The sequence below is a fragment of the Glarea lozoyensis genome (genome assembly GCF_000409485.1).
Source record: "Glarea lozoyensis ATCC 20868 chromosome Unknown GLAREA5, whole genome shotgun sequence".
NCBI classification, from domain to species: domain Eukaryota; kingdom Fungi; phylum Ascomycota; class Leotiomycetes; order Helotiales; family Helotiaceae; genus Glarea; species Glarea lozoyensis.
This window is the reverse complement of record NW_007361000.1, coordinates 1,502,709-1,522,990: the sequence shown is the minus strand read 5'-3', so window position 1 is coordinate 1,522,990 and position 20,282 is coordinate 1,502,709. Positions and strand designations below refer to the sequence as shown.

General features: G+C 47.6%; 5 protein-coding genes across 5 annotated transcripts; 3 read left to right on the top strand and 2 right to left on the bottom strand.

Moving 5' to 3' along the window:
- Positions 1-265: 265 nt before the first annotated feature.
- GLAREA_04676 (Protein kinase-like (PK-like)) lies at positions 266-1,432 on the top strand (the record flags this gene model as incomplete). The annotated part of the gene is made up of 1 exon (XM_008087053.1): positions 266-1,432. The coding sequence occupies one exon, from the start codon at positions 266-268 to the stop codon at positions 1,430-1,432; it is 1,167 nt and encodes a 388-aa protein (XP_008085244.1).
- A 457-nt stretch (positions 1,433-1,889) lies between these two features.
- On the bottom strand, positions 1,890-2,249 carry GLAREA_04675 (uncharacterized protein; the record flags this gene model as incomplete). The annotated part of the gene is made up of 1 exon (XM_008087052.1): positions 1,890-2,249. One exon carries the CDS (start codon positions 2,247-2,249, stop codon positions 1,890-1,892), a length of 360 nt encoding a protein of 119 aa, XP_008085243.1.
- Positions 2,250-3,762: 1,513 nt separating this feature from the next.
- On the top strand, positions 3,763-4,479 carry GLAREA_04674 (CutC-like protein; the record flags this gene model as incomplete). Its single annotated transcript, XM_008087051.1, has 1 exon — positions 3,763-4,479. The coding sequence occupies one exon, from the start codon at positions 3,763-3,765 to the stop codon at positions 4,477-4,479; it is 717 nt and encodes a 238-aa protein (XP_008085242.1).
- Positions 4,480-9,648: 5,169 nt separating this feature from the next.
- GLAREA_04673 (uncharacterized protein) lies at positions 9,649-12,153 on the top strand (the record flags this gene model as incomplete). Its single annotated transcript, XM_008087050.1, has 2 exons — positions 9,649-9,720; positions 9,775-12,153. 2 exons carry the CDS (start codon positions 9,649-9,651, stop codon positions 12,151-12,153), a joined length of 2,451 nt encoding a protein of 816 aa, XP_008085241.1.
- A 2,244-nt stretch (positions 12,154-14,397) lies between these two features.
- GLAREA_04672 (uncharacterized protein) lies at positions 14,398-15,277 on the bottom strand (the record flags this gene model as incomplete). Its single annotated transcript, XM_008087049.1, has 3 exons — positions 14,398-14,685; positions 14,736-15,033; positions 15,120-15,277. The coding sequence occupies 3 exons, from the start codon at positions 15,275-15,277 to the stop codon at positions 14,398-14,400; spliced, it is 744 nt and encodes a 247-aa protein (XP_008085240.1).
- Between the last annotated feature and the right edge of the window lie 5,005 nt (positions 15,278-20,282).

Sequence of the window (20,282 nt, the reverse complement as noted above, 5' to 3'; positions counted from 1 at the left end):
TGCGCCAAATCAAAGCTGGAGTGGATATGTGTGAAAGAAAATTACTAGTTCCGGCGGTCCGTTGACATTATTCTGAGCCGTTTCTGGATTCTTTCTATTTTTCTTCGTCTTAAAATATTAGACCGCTTCTAGAATGTCAAATTTTAATCTTTGTTGACTATCTATGTATGAAAAGAAATTACCCCTCTCGAAAAATAGTAAAAGAACGTACTTTACTTTATACTTCACCAAATCAAGAACAGTCAATTGTTCCTACCATTCTCCCATGGATTTCCCACAAGAAGATTTCGGGCACCCAGAAAGGTCTTACAAAGGGCTTATATGGGCACCTGGTGGGATACTTCCGGAATCATTTAGAAAGGACCGCGAAGGCTTAGATATTACAACTACCGGTCCCGATTCCCAAGCCGAGGAATACGAGCTTTGTTGGGTCTGTGGGTGGACGAATTTCAACCAATATTGCTCTACCTATGCATCACGAGTTCGATGCCTTAAAACTCGACATAACAGTGGTATGTGGGCTTTAGGATCGAAATATCTTCTTAAGGATATTCCGAACAACAGCTATTCTCCTGGAAACGACTATATTACGCAAAAGTTTCTACATAGCCAGCCAGGCTTGAGCATTCCTCTCGTTGATAGAATTGAGCTTCTAAGCCAGCCTACAGACAAGACCTACCTCTTGTTAATGAGCCGAGCTGAGGGTCAGTCGCTTGATAAAGTATGGGATAGTTTATCGGAAGAGAAGAGAAGTAATATTCGAGAACAGCTTCTGATCTATTTGAGAGAGCTTGGTCAATTTACAGCTCCTAATGCTCAAACTGTCGATGGCGGACAACTCAACGACCGGATTATTGGAGAATGTTCTACGATGCCAAGTTGTAAAAGAATGGGGTCCACGACAGAGGAGTGGTTTGAGAATATCGCAGAAGAGTTACGAGCAGGCATATCTAAGATCCATAAAACGAAAGACTCGGCACGTATTGAATTGGAGCTTCAGAAGATGAAAGACAATTTTCCGAATCCAGAGCCATATGTGTTTACTCATGGAGATCTGACCTATGGTAATATTATGGTCAAAGACGATAAGATAACAGCAATTATTGACTGGGAGTATGCTGGGTATCATCCTTGGTGGGTAGAGTGTTGGATTCACTGTAATCGCGCACACGATGGGAGCTATGATCTATTAATGCCAATATGGGGTCGGCTTTCTCCACGTTTTGAGGGTCAGAGCTTTAGGAAAGAAGTAACTGCAAAGCTTCGACCAGTTTTAGAAGCCTGGAACGCAAGTCCTATATCGCAAAAAAGGAATCTTGACGCCTGGTATCGTCCACCGTTCGCTGAGAGTGAACCTTGGGCGGGGCGTTTTCATGTGGGGGGTATGGGTGAAGAGAAAAGGGTTCCTCACTACATAGAGCCAGGCCAGTAGTTGGAGCGGGGAGCAATGTGGGAAAGGGTCTAATGTTTTGTGCTGGATTGCTTTCTTTGGCTTTCTTTGGACTTCTGGGGATTCTATGGATACTGCTGGAGCGTTGTTTTTTCAGGGAATTTTGCGTCACGAGGGGTAGAAGTACTTTATGTGTATTGGATTGTAAAAAAGGGTTTTCTGCGTCACGAAATGTCTGGAAAGTTGTATTGTGTGATAACAGTGATATATAAGTACAGCCCAGTCAGATCCAAGTGGCAGCCCGAACTCCGTAGCAGTTTTTCCCCCAAAGTTTCGAAAAGCCCGCAATGGTTCGGAACTCGAAAAGCAGGAAAGGAAGATTCAGGAGGCAGCCCGAACTGCGTACAAAGAATTCCCCAACCTCTTAAACCCCTCCAAAAATACGCCCAGCCGGCCCTGCTATTTCCATTTCTTCAAGAAGAAGCTCGGAATAGATGATTCAACCCTGATATATGGTGATGGAACAGCCGGGTAAGATTGTGAGCGTGATATTAATCACACCAGGAGGCGGTCCAGAAGACACAACTTGCGAAACTGGCTGAGCTGGACTTGAAGAGTCAACTTGGGAAACTGGCTGCGCTGGGCTTGAAGAGTCAGCTTCGAAAATTGGCTGGGCTGAACTTGAAGAGCCAGCTTCGAAGATTGCTTGTGCTGTACTTGACTGGAGCGATCTAGCTGAGTGATTGATGAGTCTGGGGCCTAGCATTTGTGTAACATGCTGCTCAAAGTCTTGCATCTTATCTGCCGTAATCTCAGCGTTAGACCAAGTTTGAAGCTGGGCAGCCGTTTGAATGGTCATTTTTGTTGGTTCAATAGTTTCAGAGGATGAAGGCCCCTTCGACTCTCTTGGGGTAGCGAAGAAACAGAGCGCGGACAGCTGGGACCTTTGGATTGTGAACATGAACAAAGAACGGACCGTTCACACTTGCCAGCAATCCCGCCAACAGTGGAGGGTGACCGGCGCTTGCATGCTCGTGTTCAAATTTCTTCCATGGAAAAGTAATAGTTTGAAGTTGTGTAGTGATAAGCGCCGCACGACAATGAATACATTCCATTGCCTCTGAGCCGTTCTCTCTACGGCAGAATTTGCACATGGAACCGTCCAAGGAGTTCCTCTAGGGGGTGTTACGCTGCGGGGTCCTGGGACTGGCCATGACTGATTGTTGCTGAGGGAGGTGGTGTGCCGTGTGTGTGTTGCGATTTGTGCGAGTGCTGAAGTGTTTGCTGTACTGAGCTGGTAGAGGTTGAAACGAGGCAGAAGAGGAAAACGAGGCAGACGTTTCTTGCGTTTTATAGCATTCTCCTCCGTTTGTTCAAAGGTCGTTTCAGTGCTCATCCATCCCCTGTGGCCTTTGCGGGCTCTCATCAGCAGAATCCCGAGACACGCATAGAATGATACGTGCACTGATGCAAGATGCAACCAAGATGAAAGGCTTCTGCTCCCTATCGGGAGCGTTCTCTGCGCCCATCCCGGCTTGAGACATATCACCACCATACAGAGCCATCTCTTCTCAACTACCTATCCTCCCAGGGTCTAGGGAAGAAATATTTGATGAGCTGCACGTGTCCTGGTGGTCGACCAGCTCCCTCTATCAGCCTGACCTAGAGTACTTATTAGTATGGAACTTAGTTCTACCTCATAATGACAACACCAGCCCATCATGAGAGAGCCAGCTCACTCACCCAAGGCCGCCTACAACACATCCCCCCCATTATCCATAAACCCCTGATTCGGTGTTCGACAAAGAAATTGCTTACGGTGCTTTTGGAGTGCCACAATTGACTCTGGCATCCTTCTAGGAAGATTTATATCTGGAGAGAAGTGAATGAGAGGGAGGGGGGAATGGTGCTTTTTGGCTGGTGTTCAAACCCGTCAGGCTAGCTGCATCCTAATCTCGAGCTTCCTGCCTCCGAGACAACATGCCGCATCGGGAGCTCAGGAGCCGAGGTCACCGGACTGAAGTCATCTTTCTATTCCAATATAACAGTACATACTAGATACTAAATAATAACGATAAAATGAGCTGCGATTTTATTATTGGCAGTTACAGACTAGAAGAACTAGTACGTATTCACTAAATCAAAACATAATTATTATTATTTCGAGTCTTGCTAGGTTCCACGTGATTCTCCCGGTATTAAATCGAGCAGATATCTTACCACATTTGATTCTCACATTCGATATTGGACACAATCAAGACCATCATCCCCAAAATTAATCACCATCCCTGTCCCCCAATTTGAAACCCACCGCTCCACCTAAATTCCCAAACCTTCTCTTATATCCCCTCACAACAAACCAGACACCCACAATGCCTTTCCTAGAAATCTGCGCTTTTAGCCTCCGCACCGCTCTCCTCGCCGCCCAATCTGGCGCTCACAGAATCGAGCTCTGCACCTCTCCTTCAACGGGCGGCTTTACACCTCCCCTCAATGACCTACTTACCCTAAAAGCCGGCTTCCCCTCCATACCTGTAAACGTGATGATCCGGTCACCAGCCCCAGATCTCGTCTACCAATACAGCTCTGAGGAAATGGACATCATGGGTGCTCAAATCGAGGAGTTCCTAAAAACGGGCGAGGTAGATGGTTTTGTGTTCGGGTTTGTAAAAGATGGGAAGGTGGACGTGGAGAGATGTAAAAGGCTACTAGAGGCTGCGAAAGGAAAGTGGTGTACGTTTCATAAAGCGTTTGACCTTATTGCGACGGAAGATATGGAGAGGGAGTTGGAGGTTTTGAAGGAATTGGGGTTTCATGCTGTGCTGACGTCTGGTGGAAAGGGGACGGCGGTGGAGGGGAAAGAGATGTTGAAGCGGCTAGTAGTGCTTAGTGGGGGGTTAATTGATGTTATTGTCGGTGGGGGGGTTAGGAAGGAGAATATTACTGAATTGTTGGAGGGAACGAGGGCGAGATGGATTCATAGTGCTGCATTGGGAGAGGGTGGGTTTGATGAGCAAGAGGTTGAGGCTATGATGGATGTTGTAGAGGGTTTTGGGAGGGGATTAACCTGGAAGCGGCCGAGTCGGTGATTCTCTGTTGTGTTGGATGATTATGGAGAGGATCGTTGACGTGATACCAGTGCTTCGATGTGGGTGGATATGCAAATTTCAACACACCAAAAATGTGACAAGACATGAACTAAAATCTCGAACACTTCCTTGTTGCATCCAAATACGCCGAAACAATAGCCATAGTCTGACTCTTCTATTGTAGTGTGGACAATTTGTCAGTGCGTTTCTTGTAACCGTCTCGAACCTACCTCCCAGAAACACAAATAAATGGCTGAATCTCTTGACTATCTTGTAAACACAGTACAGGATAAAGTAGGTCAGGAATTTTCAGAAGTGTCTTTAAAAAATAGAATGCTGAAACTCGTAATATTTGGTCATAAACAGTGGACGAAACACAGGAGGCCTTGTCTGTTTAATCGAAGTCCCATGTTCTCTTCACTGCGACCCAGCGCCACGTAGGATAGATTAAGTGTTTGGTAAAATGCACCAAGAATAAGCCTTAATCAAACAATTCATACACCAAAAGCGCCTAAGACGTCGTTCACAAGTTACTGTTAAAGCCTAGGCCGCTCTTAGAAATGGCCGAAGCACATATTTTGACATAGTAGTCCATATGTGTGTGATCGAGACAACCGTACTACAGGAATTCATTATCTCCCCTCAAATTCCCAGCCAATTTAGTAGAAGTTCTAGGTTTTTAGCTTTGGGTATGACCGACGGCGAAGCAGTGGTCAGAGTCTCTTCCAAAGTCGTAGAATCCACTAGATCCACGGAATACATAACTGTTTACCCTTGCTGGACGACCGATATATATCGATGATAGTTCTGAGAATTTGATTGATCGCTCTACAAATTATATCCAACCTGTGAGGTTAAGGATCAACTTTCCATAGACTTACTCCGATTGAATCGTCCGACTACCTTCTTTCATGACAGACTGTTGAGCATTCTTCCAGATCATACGTATAGCAACCGTTACCAGTATAATAAAAGACGATATTCTGATATATGTGGACGCGAGAATAGCTCACGATATTACATCTCAATGGATTTGAACAAATAAGCTACTTATAAAATCCAGCTTCTTGTGTCTTCTCAGACCACAGATACATCAAAAGTTTGTGGAGGGCCGCATTCCATACTACATCGATAGTGATGGTCAACACAGCGGCTAGTAAAATAGAGCATAGGATGAGTTTTTGGGTAATACGCACCCCGTTTTAGTACCTTTATAATCTACCTGGATGGTCACTTGATGAACTTTTGGGTAGGCTTGACATATCAAATGGACATGCAAATGGACATGACCTGGATGCTGTTGATCGTCTTCTTGGTTAACGCAAATGCCAGCGATTAGGAGATATCCTTGGTGGAGGCAAAGCTCACCAAATATTCTGAAGGAGTTATCGGTAATTCCTCCTCAGGTGCTGTAAAGGCGAATTGCTTGAGTGGAACAAGAAACATCCTATCGATCCGACATCCCTTCCAGCTTTGTCCAGTCAAAGCCGAAGCATATATCGTATACGTTGTTAGACCCGAACGCAATTGATGTTGGTGCACCCTTTGGTCCAGACCTTACAATAGGGACTCGAATGTCGGATGTCGGATCAAGATAGAACATCGTTGTAGTACTGGATTTTGTCAATCTTGTTAGACTGCAGAGGGCGTGACGTCCAAGATAATCATCTTTGCACGTTGGCGTGCGGCTGAAACATGGCGCCTGGTCAAGCGCCACATATGAGTTACATATCATAGTGGTGTGACTTCTAGTTAAGTCGAACCGGACTTTACGCGAATTATCGATGAGAATGAGGGGTTAATTCTTAGCTGAGACATTTTGTAACATCTATAATGAATATGATGGGAGTTTTAGCTCTACGAGAGGTGACTTTAGAGTTCGAGACTTTCAATGAGATTTAGCCTTCTTACGTTCTCATAAAGAGGAAAGGAGCGAGATATGTTTTTCCGGAGGCATGTAATAACATTCAATTCTGGAAGGTGGAATTCAATGAACAGTTCGTCTCGCAGGGGCATCTGCACATCCTCTTAACTTGGTTTAACAATTCATGGCTTTCATTCTCATCACAGCCTACATTGGCTGCGATTGAGATTTTTTGTCTGTCGGTTACTCAGTCAGAAAGGGGGCATTGAAGCCTTACCGCAAGTAACAGTATTTCGCCATATATGTGCTTGTATTGAATCATAAGTCCACAAGGTCTGGCAATGCGAAGAAATGCGTAGATTTTTGGTTACCACATATGGTCATGATAATTAATCGTGCGGGTTTATTGCACGACATGTGGATTCAGGGAAGCTTTCGTTCTGTTCTATTTCGAAATGTCAGTAAAGCTGCTGATGAATTCGACGCGGGGAAAAGCTATGCTACTTCTAGTTTGGAGCTTTCGAAAGCAATGACGACTACGAGATATTTCTGGAAACATCAGGTATAAATGTATTCCTTCCAAATGACATCAACGAAACAAACATCAAGAGAAGTTGAGAGAAATTTAAGTGATGTAGAGAAATGTGACAACGTAACGAAGAATAGCTTTTTTGTGCCTGGAGAAAGCAGTCAACGAAATGGATGCTTCTGATTCTGCAATCCTTTGTAATCTTGAGAAGTGTAGATTGAAGTTTAGTATGTTGTGAGTACTTCTCTATAGTTGCATAGAGTTACTCGATGGAATTCGACATTGTAGGTTTTGCTGTTGAGTTGCAATTACGAAATGCATAGAACCACATCTCAAGCTCTCAAGAGTGCAACAAGAAGAACGACCGTATGATGCCCTATGGTATGATGTCTGTTTATTCATGCCAATCCGTATCCGGGCGAAATAGAAGCAAGCCACTTACCGGGTGACTGGGAGATGCTGGTCTTCTTTTACTGAACAACATCCGACGATGATGTAATTTCTATTTCGGATTTCGGTACGGCAGAGATTCCCGCGATAAATGTTCTCGGGCAAAGTCTTCCTCGGCAATAGCTTCGAAAAATACGAGGAGGCTGATTGAATTGCATCAAGATACAGTTCGTAAGGAGAGACTACTGCGACTTGCGGGCTTCTGAAAGGCTAAGTCTCAAATGGTGCATATCACAATACGAACCACACCGTAAATAACAACAGGTGATCTTGCTCTCAAAGTCCTGGCATCACGTTAATCACACAATTAAAGTTATGTAGAGTTGAATTGTTGGTTGACATTATGCGGTTGTGGATAGCCCCCCAAACCCCAAGAAAGAGTCTCTTCTTTAGTGCTTAGTTGGTGTAAACTCTCTTATTATTTTGAGGCAATCAGGCGTCGGTAATGCATTATACCTGCACAATGATTATGTCTACCGAATCGCACATGTGTCAAGGTCATAGGTAGATACTCTTGAAGTTTCCCATTGTTACTTGTAAGACTACCATCGGTGTCGACAATGTGTAGATTAGACTTAAGCGAGACCTTTCTAAGCATGCACCACTCGCACAACATTCGGAAGACAATAATAATTATTCACAAGTTGTTGAGAGAACCATCACGTGCGAACGGTCCTTAGTTTGGGTTACAATCGGCGCGCTTTTCGCCCGAATGGGGAAGGTTGCCCAGGTGTTGAGGTGATGCTACCCACACCCTCTGCAACGCCTTCATCCAAGATTAACCACGATCCTCGAGGACTTCGTACCTGAATATGCATGCAGGATTTCCAAAGGGAACCTTTTCAAAATCCTGAGCGTACAGGCCGAACACCAGACGCATCTCGGATAGCTCAACATACAGTCACCGCAGAACACTCAGAAGATAACTCAGGGGATACTCGGGAGTCACCCCGTAACAACGATGACTAGCAATCGGCAACCTCGGCCTCCTTTTCGTACAGTAGGATAGGCTGGATAGCACTGTGACCTGCAGTAGTCGCATGGCCGGGTAACGTTTCTCAAGCTTGGAACTTGGAAGTGCATGGCTGGTATCGATCGCACAGAAGGAGCACCTTGCAGAGAGTTAGCTTGGTCTGTTCTTCCCTCTCTTCCCATTTCTTGAACCCAGCCTTTTCGACAATCGTCATAATCCAGTAATCCAAACAGAATGATCGCTTCGCCACATACTGCATACTTCGTACGTCGGGACAATCACTGTTCGTTTAATACCCACCTTGTGTGGATGCAAAACACCTGGCGGAACACGAACACCCAATAGCCGCACGGCATACGAGAAGACAGGTGAGCCACCCGTATTAAATTCCCGTATCAACCAGATTTTAAAGAGGGGCGGACCGTTGACAGCGCAAGTGAAGGGTGCTCGACCAAAAATAAACAAAACGGCCAGCCACGACGGGGCAAGCGCGATGGGGGCAAAACCACCGTCTTCGAGAAAAACAGACGGCTTGGGGCCGTTGACGTGTGCATGAGCCTAGTCAGGTACTTGGGCTAGCACCGGATCAAGGCAGCGCGTAGACTAGGAGATGTAGCCCATGAGCTACTACTGCCAGCATGCTAGTGGTGCCAAAAACTTAGACAGGTGGACATCGCGTGGAGCGACCAGAAGCGAGAACGAAGAGGGCTTGGTCCGTCGGCTCTCCCCCCTTTTCTCGCATCCTCCCGATGGTGTCCCTCTGTACCTCTGTACCTCTTCGTGCCAACCAGTTCACGAATTCACCATGCTCCCAAGCAGGACAACTCGATGAGAATAATGGCATTCTTGTGCTCCCTCGGTAGATGTCTTGCGCAAGTCAGATCTCTGGTTTAAGCTTTACCAATCAAAATTCCGTCCCCGCCTTCACGAAGGGCTTTGGCGAGGGGGGTCGGGACAAGAATTCAACCTATCGTATTTTCATTGTGCATGTCCCGCGGTCGCTAAAGATATCCTCATTTCCACTCTTCTCTAGTATGCAGGAGGCCAACCCTCCAACCAATACGTGAATGACAATAACCTTGTATCCTTGCTGCAGATCGCTCGTGGAGCACAACCTGATCATCGCACTTGGGAGGAACTGGTCTGCAAACTACAACAGCGACTATGAGTGTTTTTAGCAGCCGGTGGAGGCTGGTAATCTCTTCCACCAGGTATATACTGCAGGTGTTTCCTCTCCCTGGGGTCTCTTTCTCTTCATCGCGTAGCTCAATCATACATTGAGCCTCCCTTCGTTTACTGCTCCTTCAGTCAACTTTGACATCACATTCGCTTTACAACGAACACTTAATCAATATGCGTACCTCAACCTTTCTCGCAGCCGCCGTGGCTGTTGCTGGTGCCAGTGCTTGGAAATATCCAGACTGTGTAAGTTTTCCCCCCTCGCCAAATCTCGGCTAAGCTAACATCATCTCTTTACAGGATCCAGATAACTGCTACAACCAGTTGACCGACAAGAAGAATGCTGCCGGGTCCCCAAAGTTCTGCTTTGCCTACCTCGCCGGAAACAGCACCGACCCTGCTGCTATTCCTTCTTCATACAACAACTGCGCTGGTAACTACAAGGCCGTCAGCTCTGCTTGCTCTTGCATTACATACACTGCAACCCACACAAGCTCTGCTTCTACCACCTACACTGATCCGCCAGTCACAACTACCAGCACCAGTGTCTCAGTCTCCACGACCAGTGCCAGCTCTGTGTCTAGCTCCGTCTACAGCTCCCTATCAAGTGCTAGCAGTTCCGCCAGCTCTGTGTCCAGCTCTCTCTCCTCCGTCTCGAGCTCCGCCAGCAGCTCCCTATCAAGTGCTAGCAGTTCCGCCAGCTCTGTGTCCAGCTCTCTCTCCTCCGTCTCGAGCTCCGCCAGCAGCTCGCTGTCAAGCATCATCAGCTCTGCCAGCAGCTCCGCCAGCTCTGTCTCAAGCTCTCTCTCAAGCTCTCTCTCAAGCTCTCTCTCAAGCTTGAGCAGCTCCGTTTCTACCGAAAGCTTGACCACCTCCACCGCTACCACCACTAAAGTCATCACAATCTCTTCTTGTGCACCAACTGTCACAGATTGTCCTTACACCACCAAGCCAGTGACAACTACGACGGTTTCAACCTACACCACAATTTGCCCGGTTTCTTCTACTACTGAGGGTCACCCAACTCCATCCTCCACTGAGGGACACCCAACCCCATCGGTCTCTTCCACCGAGGGTCACCCAACTCCTTCAGTCTCATCTACTACTGAGGGACACCCAATCCCATCTACCTCAGTCAGCACCGTCTCGACCATCTATGGCAACAGTACCACAGTTGGCAGCACTTCTGCAGAGAGTACCACCAGCGTCCCTTTGACCACATCCACTGCTACGACCACAAAGGTCATCACCATTTCTAGCTGCGCTCCTGAGGTCACCAACTGCCCATACACCAGCAAGCCAGTTACCAGCACCACCGTCTTGACCTACACCACAATTTGCCCGGTCTCTTCTACCACCGAGGGTCACCCAAGCGGACCAGCTTCCTCCACCACTGAGGGACACCCAAGCGCCCCGGTTTCTACTACCACCTCAGTCGCAACCGTTCCTTTGACCACCTCCACTGTCAGCACCACCAAGGTCGTAACCATCTCCAGCTGTGCTCCTGAGGTTACCAACTGCCCTTACACTACTAAGCCTGTTACCAGCACTACTGTCTTGACCTACACCACAATCTGCCCAGTTTCCTCTACCACTGAGGGACACCCAAGTGGCCCAGTCACCACCGCTACTGAAGGACACCCAACTACGACTGTCTCCGTCCCAGCTTCTACCTCTACTTACTCTCCTTGCGACCAAGTTTACTATGACTGTGTCGCAGCCAACAACAATGGAGCAGCTGGCAGCCCCAACTTCGCCGTCTGCGCTGCTAGCAGTGCTGCCTGCGTTGCAACCGCGACTCCTTCCGTCCCAGCTAGTGTTCCAATGACCACCTCCACCATCAGCTCTACCCAGGTCATTACCATTTCAGCCTGTGCACCAACCGTCACAGACTGCCCATACACGACCAAGCCTTTGACCACCACCGCGGTCACTGTCTACACCACCTACTGCCCAGTTTCATCTGTCGAGACTCCAGCTCCAGTTCCATCGACCTCCTTGATCACCTTGACCTCCATCATCATGTCTACCAAGTCGTACACCATCACTTCTTGCGCACCAGGTGTCAACTGCCCAGTCGGATCCGTCACCTCAACTGTTGTCCCAGTCCCCAGCACCACAGTTGTCGTTTCCGTTTCCTCTGCTCAGCCAGTTGAGAGCCACCCAGCTCCAGGAACATCCACCGTTGTTGTCTCCGTCTCATCTGCTCCAGCTCCAGCTCCATCCGCTCCAGTTGAGACTCACCCAGCTCCATCTGCTCCTGCTCCTTCTGCTCCGGTTGAAACCCACCCAGCTCCAGAGTCAAGCGTCGTTGTCGTTCCAGGCCCAACCGAGACCTCAGTCGCCGTCTCAGTCTCTACCGCAGTTGTCCCAGCACCAAGTGCCCCAGCAGCTTCATCTCCAGTTGCTGAGACCACCGTCGTCGCCTGCCCAGGTGGTGTTGACTGCCCAGCCTCCGTGACTGTCGTCCCAGTCGCATCTACCTTGGTAGTCTGCCCAGGTGGACCAAACTGCCCAGCAACCGCTGCTCCAGTCACCAGCGCAGCAACCTCCGTCGGCACTCCAGTTGTCGTCCCATCTGCCACCACATCTGGTGTGGCCCAGTACACTGGTGCTGCTGGCCGTGCCACCTTTGAGAAGTTGGCCGCCGCTGCTGGTGTCGTTGCTTTCTTCTTGTAAGAAGCTTGTTTATATGAAACGGCTTAATTAGGGGGAGGGTGTACATATTCTTCTTATTTTTATTGTAATTACTAGACTACTCGATAAGCAATTTACGGGATCGGAATTAAAAGGGGATATGTAACTAAGTAACGAATTCAAATTGATGACTTCAAAGATACCAACGATTTTTTGTGAAGTCTCTTGCTACTTGCTCGCTTATGTAGACGAGGCTGAAATCATTTCTCGCATTTGGAAAAGTTTCAATGAATCTATTGACCTACTATTACGGCTATTCTATTCACTGGAGATCATAGATGAGATGTACGATATTCTCACCACTCGAGTAATAACAAACTACACAAAATTATGTCGAATTAATTACGAGATCCATGGCGTATTGTCAAAATTGTTAATGAAAATACACGATATTCAAATCCGATAAATATCACTCTCATGTTGTCCACCACATGGTAAGGAAAAGTACCAAACATAGAAACTACCTGTCACATCACACCATTTCCGTACCCCCTTGCCAGCACTGACTTACAATTCAATTTTCATGTGAAAATAGAATACAAACTCCCTTCACAAGATCTAAAATCGATTGTTTTATTGGGCAATTACTCATGTATCAGTACAACCAATTGCTCATGAATCAGTTGAACAACAGCCAAGTCTCATAGATCAACACGCCCAGAAACTTAGCCGAATAACACAGACCGGGCGGGTGTACCGGGAACATGTGGATGTATTTGACAAAGACAACACGCTAAAAAGGTTTATTTTGACGGTGAAGTGTCAAAGCGTATTTGAACGTCCAGCACAGCAAGAGTCAAAGAACAACAAGTCATGAAAACGCGGTGCGCTGTAGTGGGAAGCATAGTACGCAGGTGCTACTATATCTCAAGTAGGACAAGCGACGTGGTAGACCTTATTGACTCTTGTGTCGACTGAGGGGGTAGTTCAGAATGAGTCCGTTGCTTTCCAGGTAGGTTTAAAAACCAGGCATTTACTGAAACTAATAGACCAATACACAGTATAACCAAGTACCGGCGCGCATAACATATAGATCATTGAATAAGACACTACTGAAATTCTCATGAATCAAGTCTCGACTGTATACTACGCTTTTCTAACCGTCCCATCCAAGAATTTCCCCTTCCACCCTAAGCGAGCTTTCCCATCCCAACCCCTCCACCATCAAAAAGTCGATTCAATACCACACAACAAATATCCACAAGGATCCTACCCTCCCTTCCCAACCTTCCCACCCCGGAACCTGATTATTAACACCACAACCCATGTGCTGAATACGATAAGTGACGACATCGCCATCAACCATGCCATGAACCACACCACCCCCTCCATCACCATCCCAACATCCGTTTCTCCCATCCATCCATCCATCACCCATCCTCACAAACCCCCACGAATCCGACATAAGAAAAAAAAAGACAGATACGAAAATACGACTGTCACATCTCCCAAACACACATTTAAAACTCCTCTTACACGACAGGCAAGGGGGACAGCAATAATAACAACAAAGAAAAACAGGGAGTCATCATAATTGAAATAATCGAAACGTTGTATTATTGATTAATTGATTGATACGTGGATCCCAAAAATCCCAAAATGCAAGGTCCACCAGATACTACGGTACCACCCAATGAGTGCCCAACCCAACCTCGCAAAGTGCAATGCGATGCCTCGCCAACGAACAAAGTCCCATGGCCCAGGATGATGCAGCCAGAACCCATGCCGTCCGACCACAATACGAGCCGCACACCAATGATAAGACAACATCAACACCCCGCTTCCTCGAGATAAGAGATAGTGGAGTGAGCATGCTCTGGTCATTGGAACATGACTCGGCATTACCAACGACATCTGGACGGAGCTGCAGTAGATACTACAGTAGGTACGAACATGGAACACCGGCTTGAATGTGAAATGGTTGTATTATTATTTATCTGCAGCTAATCTGAGCAATTAATGCCTCCTCCTCTCTGAAGCTATTTTCTAGCTACAAGTCCAAACATTGTAAACTATGTACCTGGATAGAAACGTATCTATCGTGCAGCAAAATGTGAGCAACCGAAATGTATCGGAAGCCTTTTCAGTCAAAATTGACTCGAATCAAATACCAAATGAATGTCCTTCTTGTTGTACTCCTTTCCCTTGCCATCCGTCTATGTCTCCCGGATTGCGACCATTATATCATTACGCTCGTAAGGTGAGAAATCAAATGAGATGAGACGTTTACAGAAGCATGGCAACGAAACCAACAAGTCCGAAAAGTCCAGCACTGACCTTCTCAGCACCGTTGGCGATGAGAGGACCGGTTGGGGAAGCAACTGGGCCGACTGGAACACCGCCAGTTGGTGCTGGAACACCTGGAACTGCAGTGGTGGTAACTGGCACTGGAGCTGGGGTTGGTGGGGTGCCTGGAACTGGAGTGACGGTAACAACTGGGATGGTGTAGGTACCAGCAGTTGGGCAGTAGGTGGTGACTGGGCCAATGGTGACAGTGGTTGGAGCAGGGCAGTACTGGAGAAATGTTAGCACAGAATCACATGTCTGATAGATGGACAACATACAGTGGTTGTTGATGAGAGGGTAACAGTGGTGTAGGTAGTGGCGGGGTAGGAGACTGTGCAAGGGCAGTTCTTGATGGTCAAAGTTGTAGCAGATGTTACTGTGTAGGTAACATTGCCTTGGATGACTTGAGTTGGAACTGGGCAGTAAGTCGTGTACTCGGACACAGTCGTGGTGATGTACACAGGAGGAGCAGTTCCGGCTGGTGGAGCTGGTGGTGCTGGAGTGGTTGTTGGCTTTGGGTGCTTGATTGTGCATGGGCAATCAGTGATGGTCAAAGTCTGGCCAGCGGTTGCGGTGCTATTATCATGTTAGTTGAACTGTTTTCCATAGATCGAGTCTCGTCGGATCGAATCTCGACGGAACCAGCTGTCAAAGTAACATACTATGTCTTAGTGCCTTGGGTGACGGTAGTGGCCACTGGGCAGTAGGTCGTGTACGAAGTCACGGTCTCGGTGGTGTACGCGGTAGTCTCATTCAACCACATGGCGTTGACAGCCGCGACGAGTCCGAAGACTGGGAGGAGAGATTGAACGGCCTTCATGTTGACGGATTGAACGATAGTCTACGGTTTCAGTAACGAAAGTGGTTGGTTGGCGATGTAAAAAAACAAAGATGCGATGAGATGGGAAAAGGGTATCGAGTATCGAGATCAACAACGAATGTGATTTTGTGATGGTTGAAGGAAGGTGAAGATGGGAGGGGAAGGGCATATAAGGTAGTGTGCAGACGCTAGCAGGGGTGTGGAGGGCTAGAGGGGGGAGAGGGAGGGTGAGAACGCCAAAGAGGGAAGTAAGCAGACTTTTCGTGCCTGACAAACGCAGTAGGGAAAGGCAAAGAAGTGGCGCTACTGCGCATTCGGTCCATTTGCAGTAGTTCGAATCGCATGGAAGGGGTGACTTGGGTGAGGGCACGGATTGCTCGTACGAGAGGAGCCTCGAGAGAGGTTGGCAGGTTGGCGACAATATTACTGCCGGTTCGGTGATGAAGGGAGATTCCAACATCGTATGTTTCGTATTGCAGATTCTTCCGATTATTCTTGGTATTGCTGCTGCTGATGATTGTCTCCAGTACTTCGATTATCCTCCTGTCATCGTCTGGAAATTACACCATGTAGAGTCGTTTCAATCTGCACTCTGCTCACTCAGACTCAGAAGAATCAGCAGAATCAGCGGCGTCTTTGGTGATCCGACTAGCGAATGACAACCTTGGAAGCTGGACCTGACTACTTTTAATCTATTCCAATTCCGTTGGCTAGGTTGTTCTCGTTCTGCCCTATTGCTGTGCCGTCGAATCTCTTCCTGCTGCCCTGCAGATATCGTTTCGTCCCAGCCTGGACGTTGAAGTGTTGACACTCTTTGTGACACCAATCTCGTACCATCTTCGATACCGACTGAACAGTTTCAGCAACATCCTTCTGAAAAACACCAGAGCATGCGACATCGCGAACCCCGTCAATAGTTGCGATTACTCGGCCATACTTCCAAATCGTCAGTCCAGTCGCCAGCGCATCCAGCCACACTCTTCAATTTTGGGGTGAGTGAGGTCAGCGACCATCACCGTATCATTCTTGACCCTGTTGTCCATGCAAATACGAGGCTCTTGCCCCTCTTCATCTGGCAACCCCAGCAACGAGAGCAGGCCAGGGAGACAAGCGAGCGCGATACCGAAGCTCACAGTCGCAGCCTTGCCTCTGACCGGCAGCTCAGCCGCATTTGTAGAATCATCCGTAAAATGATTGGTGACAACCTAGAAAGTTACCCACTTGCTCTGCCAATCCTCGTCATGCTGCTATTTTGATCCTGCACGATGTTGCCTCTTCTTTCTTTCCGGACTGGTTGGCGGATTAGTTATCGTTAACAAATGCTTATATCACGGAGAAGCTGCTTTTCGAGGCTTGATCTGACCGATGGCAGAGATCCATATCGTGAAAGAACACGAGGTGAGATGTCGAAACCCGGCCTTGGATTTTTTTGGCATTATTTGGAAACTTGGTTCTTTCTCGATGTGTTGGAAACCTAAACATTCAACAAACTCTACTGCTTTGGCGTACGCTCATGTTCCCGAAAGATGCAGCTGCACTACGGACAAGGCCGTTAGCCGCCGCCGCCTATCAAAAACTTTACGGGAAAAATGGAACCGTTAGTGAGGATTTAAGCATAGTCTGACAGTTAGTACTGTGAACTAGGGTCTCTAGTTGGCAATTCAACTGTCAACACCAAAATCATCCAGAAGACGAGGAGAGTATATCGTCAATGGCGCATTTGTGGAAAGTAAGGGTAAAGTCGGCGAAATAATAATCGGAAGAGAACTGTGCTGTGAAACAGCAAGTTGGACTTGTCAACCCTCAGTGTGTGAGCTGGTGCAATGAAGCTGTAGATCTTGGAGATCTTGGTGCTCTTGAGCCGCCTCCAACACTTCTGCTGCGCGCTGGGTGATGGCGGATGTGAACACTGGACTATCAGAAGTCCTCGGCGTTTCTATGCATGCTGAAGGAGAGAACACAGTCAGCGCCATCAGGCACCTGCCAGCCACCTCTTTACTGCTTCACGTAAATCGTTCAGGCCGGATCATTAGAGTTCAGCAAGCCAAATACTCACATCATTTGGTGGAATGATTGTAGTGGTGTGCTGAGTTGGTATGGGACAATCTTTCGGGATTCTTCCCTGGTTGCAACTCGCAAGTCCGTTGGTAAAGCTCATGCCCCCTGCTGAGTCAGGCCGTGATACGAAAACACGAGCGCATTTTCGGTCGCGGTGTGATTGTGCTGTGCATTGCATCCCACGACCAACACAACAACCAAGCATGGGATTTCCCAATATTGAAGACTATCGACTTTAATACTCCATATCATATGGCTCGATTAATGGTCGTTGATTTTAGCATTTGGCACCCTGAGGAAATCAACGGCCTCGTTCACGGCATTAAGGGATGTGGAAATGAGTGTGGGGTTCAAGTTTCCACTGTGACGTGCGATCTCTTCTGTCGCCGACGACATCTATCTTCTCGCAAGGCTTCGCTTTCCGGGAGACTCTCTGAACAGTTTCGATAGACGTTGCCGTACCAACGCAGAGCGCTCTGCTCTTCCACTCTCTTGAGATTTGCTTCTCCACCCTTTACGACGAAAGCCTGTCCTGTGCTGATTGGGGCGGCTTGATACGAGTAGGGAGGAAAGAAATCCACAGCTTTTGTTCTCAAAATGGAAAATCAGGGCCCTCCCAATTTCTCACAACTTGCACAAGACCATTTGGTCCACACCACGGAGCAACCGTGGGCCTTTTCGTGTTGTTGGCAATACGGCATGGCATTTCCTCATTCAGGTAATCGATAGCCTCCCCAAAGGTGGATGACGAAGTACGAGACTGCCCAGGTGGATGTGGTATATTTTCTTTGCTCTCTGAAAAGGCCTGCTTTCTCAAGATTACTCACGTTCCGTCTCTCTCAACTTTCCAGATCCGCACTCTCTCGCCACAAAACATTCAGCACGATCAGTCTTTCTGTTCAAGAGAACAGCGATTCGAGAACTTTCCAGCAGATTTTCCACACTTTGCCCCCTCAACGTGAACTCCCTGATCTCGAGAATAGGTCGGAACCAACACCTAAACGATTCTTTACGTATCAGCAATCTCCACTGATCAGAACAGCGGTTCAGGAGCAGTCATCATGAGGAACTATTTGCTGACAGATTGATTCTTCATTTTCCATCTTTCATAGACGCGCTGACATATCTAGGTATTCTCAAATGCAAGATCGCCGCAATCCTTCGGGTGTTTCTTGTTCCTGTCAGCACAAATCCTACCGCGACGAGAATATTGATCATTTTTACCACCAATACCACATTTTCCGGTTCCTTCGCATTTCTAATTTTCTCACTTCCTATCAATGAATAAGAGCCACTGCAGAAAACAATTCCGCTCTCCATCCTTCACAATTCACACGTGCTCTCACGTGAATAGGTCAAAATCGGTGCAGCCTCTAGTCTGTGACAGAAAATACATCTACCCAAGCATTTTGCAGTTCAACCCATTTCTTCACTGCTTCAGTCGTCGACCAATCACACAATCATACATCGAGCGTACCAGTCTTGCCTCCGTCTAAGACGCTAGAAAATCTCTTCAACACGGTGCCGCTAAACTCGACCTACCACGATTATTCGGACCGGTGATTTTCGAGTCCTCTACTAAGCAGAGTTGCTTAAACCCGATGATTGCATACTGCTGCCTTCTTTCGAGCTTTTCTGTCACTGCGAACAAGTGTCAGCTAGCAGGAAGACACTGCAAAAACAGTGCATATTCCACAGCATCAATCGCAAATTGGTACTGTCAAGAGGATCAAGATGTCCTGCACTAGTGGTGGAATTTCCAGTTGGTCTCTTTCGACACCCTAACCGGCGTCGGTTCGAAGTCATCAAGTGGTAGGAAGATTGACAGTTGCTCCTCACATGATCACATCAAATCGGTCAACCTGCCTGGCCAAATCTGCTGAGAAGTCTGCCGGTTCTAATCCAATGAGCATTGCACAACGTTTCGACTCGAGGAGTGTGAAGAAGTGACACAGGAGAACTGCAGTCGGAAGTCACAGCACTTTTCCTGCAAAAAGCTGGTGATTCCAACACGTAACACCACATCCCAAGAGCTATCGGCCACACAAGTTATTTCTGGTCACTTTTGCTGTCTTTTCATTATTGGTCAGGCACATTACAATCATCCACGTCTCATCCCAGTGCTGGCAGTGGTCTTGAAGTCGGGATAGTGTATGCAGCCACAGCATATCTCCTCATTCAGTGATTATTTTATTCCCTGTTCGGCTGTTCTTTCTTTTCTTTTCAATTCGTTTCCATTACCAATCTCAACCAAGGTCAGAAGGAGACTAGGATTGATTTGGGTACTCCTTGGGCCTGTTGAATATCCAATGGATATTTGGTCGCGACCCGGAGACTACTTGCCAAGCGTGGATAGATGAACATTCTCGACCGCACTTGTGCAAACGGGCCATTCACGAAATAACGCGAAAATTCGCGGACCTGACTCGATGACGATTTTCAAATTTCCCACCGCGAAAGCGCTGGATTACTATCTACTTTCCAGGCGGTTGAGTTTGCAAGTGCGCATGTCTGCCGCAAAAACCATCGGCGCCGTCGTTATCAGGTTGGCGGGCGCATTGCTTAATCGGTTATCGATAGCGGAATCGTGTGGGATCCACCCCCGATTGGCGTCGACCAAGAGGGGTAGTTTTCGCCCTCCGGAAGCGTGGAATTGTTCCAGCAGTCTGGGCTATGGATTCTCGAATTCAGCCAGAATCTCAATGCGGGTATGAAAATGCAGAATTCTATCATTGCGGAGCCTGCCTGCAACTCTTCTGAGTTTTCACTGTCACATGTCAAGTGACAGCGATTCCAGCTACAGGGTAAGCAGGGAGCGGTCGTCTGCGTACCTGAGCCGTTGGCCTGTACCTGCCGATCATCTCGCCGTACCTGACCGGAGCATGGATTTTTACTTTTTGGCACACACACTGCTCGTCTGCTTCTACCAGTCAGAGGGCATGAAAAT